Genomic DNA, 7,242 nt, shown 5'->3' with positions numbered 1-7,242 from the left:
CTGGCGCGGGAAAAGGGCGCGGAGAGGACTCGGATGCGCGCGGCAGCTGTGCGCACATGGACTCTTTAGCACCGGGCGCGAGTGGGATGCTACAGGGTGGGCGTGGGCCACAGGCAGAGCTAGGAACGCAGTGCTGCGAGAGGAGGGCGCTCGAGTCTCCGCCCAGCCCGGGCCGGGGGCGGGGCCGGCAAGGGCGGGGCTGGGAAAGTTGAGTCGTGGTCTGCGCGGCTGGGCGTCTGCTAGGGCTGGGCGCCGACTGGAGCGCGCTCCAGAGAAACCGTAAAAGGCCGGGGCAGGCGGGGCAGGAGTGGCTCTGCCTGCGTGACCAAGCCTTCGTCCCTGTCCCCGTCGTCTCCCGCAGCCGCGGCTTCTCAGCCATGGGCACCGTCTGGTCCGCCTTGCTGGTCGGAGGGGGTCTGGCGGGAGCGCTTTTGGTTTGGTTGCTGCGGGACGGCCCTGGGGAGCCCGGGAAAGACGCGGACGCCGAGCAGCAGGAGAACACTCCTCTTGGGGAGGCTGCGGCTCCGGAAGGCGATCAGGGTGGTGGCGGCGGTGGACCTTCCAAGCGGGACTCGGTCACCAAACCAGGTATTCTTTCTCCCCGGGTCTCCAGGGCAGATCGGCCAGGTGTTTTTGAAGTTCACCGAGGAGGCTTTCCTGGCGTCCGTCCCCGCGGACGAGCTTCCACAACCGGGGACAGAACCCTCCTCACATCCCTGGTTTTCCCTGGCTGGTGCTAAGAACCCAGGGAGTCCAGGAGCTGTCCTGCCTATCACGCAGGGCCGCGCCCAGCAATCTGCCCTCGGCGCGGGCCCTGAGGACCTGCTCCTGCCACCCCCACCCCCAGCGGGGACGCGCGCTTGGTGCAGTGCGGGCGGCTGCAGCGACAGCGCCCCTTTCTCGGAGAGGACGCTTTAGATTTGGGGGGCATCTCACAACCCTCTTCAATCTCCTACCGAGCGGGGACATTTTCTGAGTCCTGAATCCATTAGTCCTACGCCCTGCCATCCACACTCCACGGTAGAGCTGGTTTGGGAACACCAGGCAGTGAGCGCCCCCTGCTATGTGGACGCTTCTATCAGGAAGGCAAAGTTCAAGTTGGACTGAGGCCGTGAAGCTCCGGAGCTGTGCACTGGCCGCCCACTTCAGAACTACAGGCCTTCCCACGTTCCCCTCACGGCACCACGCAGTGGTCCACTCTGGAAGGGACTCTTAACAGGGGACTCAACTCTGAATAGAATGGACATGTAGATTAGTATCGACATTTTAGAGACGTGCCCAAGGCCAGCAGTACTGGCACAAAACCTTACCTTCCAGCGCCCTCCTTTGGCAAGCTGCCCGAGCCTGGACAGCAGCCTAGTGGTGAAATCAGACATCTGCGAACTTTTTTTTCAGTGGAGTGGTGTTCATTTGTAGCCACAAGAAAACCTGCTCTGTCCCTTTCCTGCGATCGGTTTTGGATGAATAATTTATCTGCTGGGTTTTTTTTTTTTTTTTGCCTGTTTTAGGTTGAAAAATTGAAAATTCAGAGGAACATTTGTTGGTGCACCCTTCCAACCCTACCATTAAAAAGAGGCAAAACGAAACAAGGCTAGCCTCCATACTCCACCTCCAAAGATTGCATTTCAGACTTGTAGGGAGCACTTGGATTACCTGAGGTGGTCAAGCAAGAAAGAGTCGTTAGGGGACGTGGATAGTATATTTTAAAGGACATTTTTAAAAAGTGTACAGTGGGAGGGGATACAAAAAAAAAAGCCGCCTATGTCCTCTTTGAAGAGGTTTCTCTCTCCTAACAGTCCACCTCCAACTCTTGCCTAGTCATGCTGTCCTTGCAATAATTCCCCCAGTGACAGCTCCTGATCTGCCTACCAGTCTATGGAGAGCTGACCCCTGACCTGCATGTGCGGGTATACTCTTCTGATCTGTAGGGTAGACATGAAGCCCTTTGCCCCATTGAACTTTTTTTTTTTTTGGCATTGAGGATTGAATCCAGGGGCTCATGGTAAGCACGTGCTCTACAACTGAGCTGTAGTCCCAGATCTTGGACAGCAATTTTTGATGACAGGAGCCAAGTAGCCTGACCTGGATGCACACTTGCATGACCTGCATTTTGGGAGACTGAGGACAGGTTTACACTTTGCCTTTACAACTTGCCACTTGGTTCACACTCTTGTCCTGGTGCACTGATACCTTGGATGTGACTTTTACTGTCGGCTATACATGTGTATTCTCAGAGCACAGCATTGGGAAATGAGGTGCACCTGTACTTGATTTTTAATAGACGGCTTTGAACTGCAGATCAAGTCGTGGTAAAGACTTCAAGTAGCATTCTCTTCTCAGCCTGTTTTCATTTGTAACCTAACACTACATTTTCTCCTTCATTCCTTAGAGCCTCTGCAAGAAAGCAATGGACATTTGATTTCTGAGACCAAAGGGCTTGGTATCCTGCCAGAAGCAGCACAGAAACAGCAGACTCCCCAAGAAGCAGACTGGGACAATGCAAGAGAGCACGGTCCTGCTGCCCAGATTTCACTTGCACACGCTGTAGCTACCTCTGACACTGGTAACTCTGAAGTTTCAAGAAGTAAAAGCCTTGAATCTCATGTCGGAGAATGCAAATTCCAAAAAGGACAAGTAACACCTGTTAAAGCAGCTACATGCTTCGCAGAGAAGTTGCCCTCTAGCGGTCCGCTCATGGACAGAGCTAAAGAAGGGAACCTTGCACAGTTGGGCAGTCAGGACTCAGCTGACCACGAGGATTGGGAAATGGTATCTAGGCACTCATCCTGGGGGGACATTGGCTTGGGTGGCAGTCTTGAGACTTCTGGGGTAAGCCTAAGCCAGGGAATGGACTGTGGCAGGAGCACTTTTGTGGGAGCAAGAGGTTGGGTAGCAGATGGGAAGGCCATGTCTTCAGAGCCTCAGCAAGTTAGCATCAAGTTCCAGGTGCATTATACCACAAGCACCAAGGTGCAATTCATTGCAGTAACTGGAGACCATGAGTGTCTTGGGAGATGGAACACTTACATTCCACTCCACTATCATGAGGACGGGCTCTGGGCTCATTCTGTTTTCCTGCCAGCAAATACAGTGGTGGAGTGGAAGTTTGTGCTGGTAGAGAATGGGGAAATTACACGCTGGGAAGAGTGTAGCAATAGACTCCTAGAGACTGGCCATGAGGACAGAGTGGTACACGGGTGGTGGGGGATTCCATGATTCAGTTTGTGAAGTATTCGAGAGGCTGTTGCAGAATGTGGAAGAGACTAAGGTTGTGGAGCACACTAAATAATTTAAAATAAAGGCCGTGCAACTCCAAATGTAGCCATCAGAGTTGTTTCGAATTTGCCAGTGGCTTTTGTCTAATGTGGAGACATATGTATGTATGTGTGTAGATATATATGGGTATATATATATATATATGTATGCATGCAACTAATGCTTCCAGTGAGCATGGACTTTTTGCCCTTGTGGCATCAACTGATTGGTTTGTTCTGATACATCATTACTTTAGGGCTTGAACCTCTCAGGGAGTGATTTGGCTAAGCTTCCAGTGTGGACTGTGGTCAAGGAGCACATAACCAGCTGCATGAGTACAAGCTTGAGCCCTTAGGAGCTCTTCAGAGTGAGAGTAAAATAGGACTTCAGAAACATTCTTTACTACATACACCGTATGGAACTGTGATCAGAAAATGTGATTAGTAAGGGTCTGTGGCACTGCTCTAAGGCTCCCGCTGTTTTTTTGTGTGGTTTTACTTGGATTTGAAATCTGTCTTAATGATCTAAGGCTGGTGTGGACACAAAGGGCTGAATCCAGGTTAGTCTTCAAGGAAGTCAGTCAGGGGAGTGGAGTGACGCAGCCTGAAGTTCACCTCTTTGAGGCTGGAGAGGTCCAGTATGGCTCCAGTGAGGACTGCATCCATCCTTTACCCATGAGAGCCCTCACAGGACTGTCTCCTTACTGCTGCACTGGTTGTCTAACCAGGTCTTGAGAGATGCACTATCCTGTAGCTGCTGTTGTCCATCTGTGGCCCTCTTTCCTCTCCTTTCATACCAGTAACTATCTTATACAGGGCTGTGATACAGAATTACATCTTTGCTCTAACATGAAATAAACATTTATTATAACTGGACAAATAATAAAACTGGAGTTTTAATATCTTTATTAAATGTCTGAATTATTTGTCTTAGAACCATAATAAGCTAGATGTCAAATAAAATATGTGCAGTATTTTACACATACAGAAAAGCAAGTATCAAAAGTTATATAAGAAGGCACATGAAAAGTCTGTTTTTCTCCTCTCTTTGGAGAAAAATTTAGATATTTCTTTTAAAACTTTACCTTTGCTTAGAGGGGAATTCAGCATGCCTGACTTGAAAATGAATTCTTACACTGGGATTTGAACTCAGGGTTTTGTGCTTGAGTGATCTCTGAGGTGAGCTACTGCTTGAGCTATACCTCCAGCCCGTTTTGCTCTGGTTATTTTGGAGACAGAGTCTTGCTTTTTGCCTGGACCATGACCCATCATCCCATTGTAGCTGGGATGACAGGTACACACTACTATGCACAGCTTTTTTCTGTTGAGATGGGGTCTCAAGAACTTTTTGTTCAGGCTATCCTCAAACTATCTCAGCCTCCCAAGTAGCAAGTATTACAGGTGTGAGCCACCAGTGCCCAGCTTGAAAATAAATTCTTTTATGTTAAAATAATCTTTAATAAATGTAACATCTATTGGCAAAACAATATTTAATCCTGGTAAGATGGCCTTTGCTGAAAAGAACATGAACTCAACTGATAAGACTACAAAGTGCTTAACAGAAAGAACGATGTTTGACAATTTGTAGCTCATATCACTTTTCCATTAAATTCACATATATTGCTTACACACCTCACAATGAACTTTATATTGTACAGTAAGGTCTGCAGAGGGCATTTGCTATTATTCTCCAGAAGGCCCTAGTATCACTATGATGTAAAATTAAAGGTAAAACAATTTAAATGAAAATCTCTTTAGAATTCTATCACTAGTCATGTTATCAATTACCTGATGAAATAAAAATTGATCTTTCACTAAAGCCTACTGATTTAAGAGATGCATAGACTGTTAAGCTTTTAAAATATCATTGTAAATTGGACATGATGAGTGTGAACTGTCACTGACAGCAGCAACAGGCTTTTCCTGAGATAGTCCTTAGTCTTGTCTGCTGGGTTAGGACTCCTGTTAGTGGAGGAAACTGGCCATCCATATAAGGAGGCAACACCAGACATGTATTTCTTAACCCTATACCATTCAACAGTGGGTCTTCCTGGCAGCAGGGCAGCTCTCCTCTTAGAAGAGAATCAGTTCCCCCAGACCCCCTTCTACTCTGTGGTTCTGCCATCCCAAGGACACTTCTTGTCCTCTGCATCAGGCTGTGAGAGGGAAAGAAAGTAAGGAAAACCCAAAATGCCTATTAATGCTTTTGACTTTGAAAGTGCCACACAGTTTTTGTCTAGGTTCCATTCTATTAGTGAGAATTGGCCAGGTGGCCAGACTTAGATGTGAGGGAGGTAGGACTGGGCAGCAGAGCCTCCAGCTTGGGGGGAGCAGGAGCACCCATTTTTTGGACAGCAGCCTTCTACTACATTGCCTCTGATATTTTGGGACAAATGAAACATTTTTGATCTGTTGCTCTTATCTCATTGTATTTGGTTCACATAAAAATACCTCCAAATGTATTAAAATCTAATTAAGGCAGAGTGAATTCAATCTAGAAGTTACCCAACCACTTACTAAAGAGTAATAAAATATTTTATTTCTTAATTAAAATGCAAAAAGAGAGACTTGTAAATGTTTTGATTGGGGGCTCCAAAGTTTTGATATCTGATTACCTTCACTAATATTGACAGAACAAACAGTGAGTTCAGGGTCACAAAAGGGAGGCCCTGTCAGTATGCTGGAGTTTGTTCTTCTGCTCTTGGCATTCTACCACTTTACTTCTATGTGAATGTAGACTTTTTTTTCTCTCAGGATTCTTTTAAGCTAAAAAAAAAAAAAGACTCTACTGTCTTAGAATCAGTAAAGATAATAAAAGAATGCAATTATTCCAATATACTGGAATCAGGATAATTTAATAACTTATAATGTATAAAAATTTTCAAATGTCTCTAGTACTGTTTGAATTTACTGTGAGAGTATTTAAAAACATTTTATTTCAAAATAGTGTTTACAGGACAGGGTATCTTTTATTAAATTTTCACATAAAAAGAAAAAAGTACACAGGGCACTAATTATAAGTAACACCACAATTAATTGGGCATCATCCCTCTGTAAAGAATAGGCAAGCAAATCATCATTTTAGCAACATTTTTTCCTGGTCTTTCACTTTCTGAATCCTCTTTTCTTGATTTCTGATCATTGAAGACATTGCTGAAAATGTTGACAAAACATAGTTAGACTAACAAAATCTACTTAGGTTTTAAACTCTTAGAGGTTTTGAACTCTTAGAATGTGTACTTAAAATATCAGCTTGTTAGCAGTAAAGAACAGATACATTCCGAGCTTCAGATAGTTTTTTAGTTCCAAGTTCAAAAAATTCTGAAAATTTTCAATGTAACATACTTTTGAAAGGACAGTACTATGAACCAGATTTAAGGATAAATCTTTACTCTCTTGGTTTTTTTTCAAATGAGCAGGCTAAGATCAAATGTGCATAATTCAAACACCTCAGGAGTGTAATAAAGAGAGATGAAAGTCAATCTGTCCCCATTCTCTGGATCTGCTGGGGTGAAAGGTCACATCATAAACAATATGGCAAATTTCTGCACATGCGTGCACACATGCATACACATGAGTTTTCTTCTTTACACAATGGAAATATGTGTAGCTTCTTTTCCCATTTAACCAAATGTCAACAACTTTCCAGTTCACTCCTGTTTTGTTCTGTATTTTGTTAAAGAAAATGTTAGTAAATACAATTTAAAGTTATTTCCTTATTTCTCCTTATAAACAATGCTGTTTTAAGTAGTTTTGTATACAGACTTCTTTGCATTTGTACTATCATTTTTTTCCAGTGCTCTCCCACTAAGCACATCCCAGGTTGTGTATTTTAAATTTTGATAAATGTTCCCAAAATTCTCTCCAAAAATATTTATTCAGAATTTCCAAGAAATATCCCATCTAGGAATTGTAGCCAATACAAAGGTACTTTTACTTTTAAGCGAATATAGCATGTTTCCCATTAAATTATTAAATGGTAGTATAA

General features: G+C 44.5%; 2 protein-coding genes across 10 annotated transcripts in view; one reads left to right on the top strand and one right to left on the bottom strand.

The window, feature by feature from the left end:
- The first annotated feature begins 205 nt into the window (after positions 1-205).
- Positions 206-4,154, top strand: Stbd1 (starch binding domain 1). Its single transcript, XM_020183401.2, has 2 exons — positions 206-588; positions 2,390-4,154. The coding sequence occupies exons 1-2, from the start codon at positions 378-380 to the stop codon at positions 3,214-3,216; spliced, it is 1,038 nt and encodes a 345-aa protein (XP_020038990.1). The 5' UTR covers positions 206-377; the 3' UTR covers positions 3,217-4,154.
- A 1,923-nt stretch (positions 4,155-6,077) lies between these two features.
- Ccdc158 (coiled-coil domain containing 158) overlaps positions 6,078-7,242 on the bottom strand; it is an 80,293-nt gene continuing 79,128 nt past the window's right edge. For all 9 annotated transcript variants that reach the window (XM_074041966.1, XM_074041962.1, XM_074041967.1 and 6 more), the window contains one exon: positions 6,078-6,407. In XM_074041966.1, the coding sequence (XP_073898067.1) occupies positions 6,331-6,407 (77 nt within the window). In that variant the 3' untranslated portion in view covers positions 6,078-6,330. The remainder of the gene's footprint in view (positions 6,408-7,242) is intronic.

Source organism: Castor canadensis, chromosome 9, assembly GCF_047511655.1.
Source record: "Castor canadensis chromosome 9, mCasCan1.hap1v2, whole genome shotgun sequence".
In the NCBI taxonomy this organism is placed as follows: domain Eukaryota; kingdom Metazoa; phylum Chordata; class Mammalia; order Rodentia; family Castoridae; genus Castor; species Castor canadensis.
This window is presented reverse-complemented; position numbering and strand designations above follow the sequence as displayed.

What these genes read in the sequence shown, in the direction of transcription:
- Stbd1 (XM_020183401.2), top strand. Translation starts at nt 378, where the DNA reads ATGGGCACCGTCTGGTCCGCCTTGCTGGTCGGAGGGGGTCTGGCGGGA. An exon ending in GGACTCGGTCACCAAACCAG is followed by an intron (nt 589 to 2,389) that starts GTATTCTTTCTC and finishes TTCATTCCTTAG; the next exon opens with AGCCTCTGCAAGAAAGCAAT.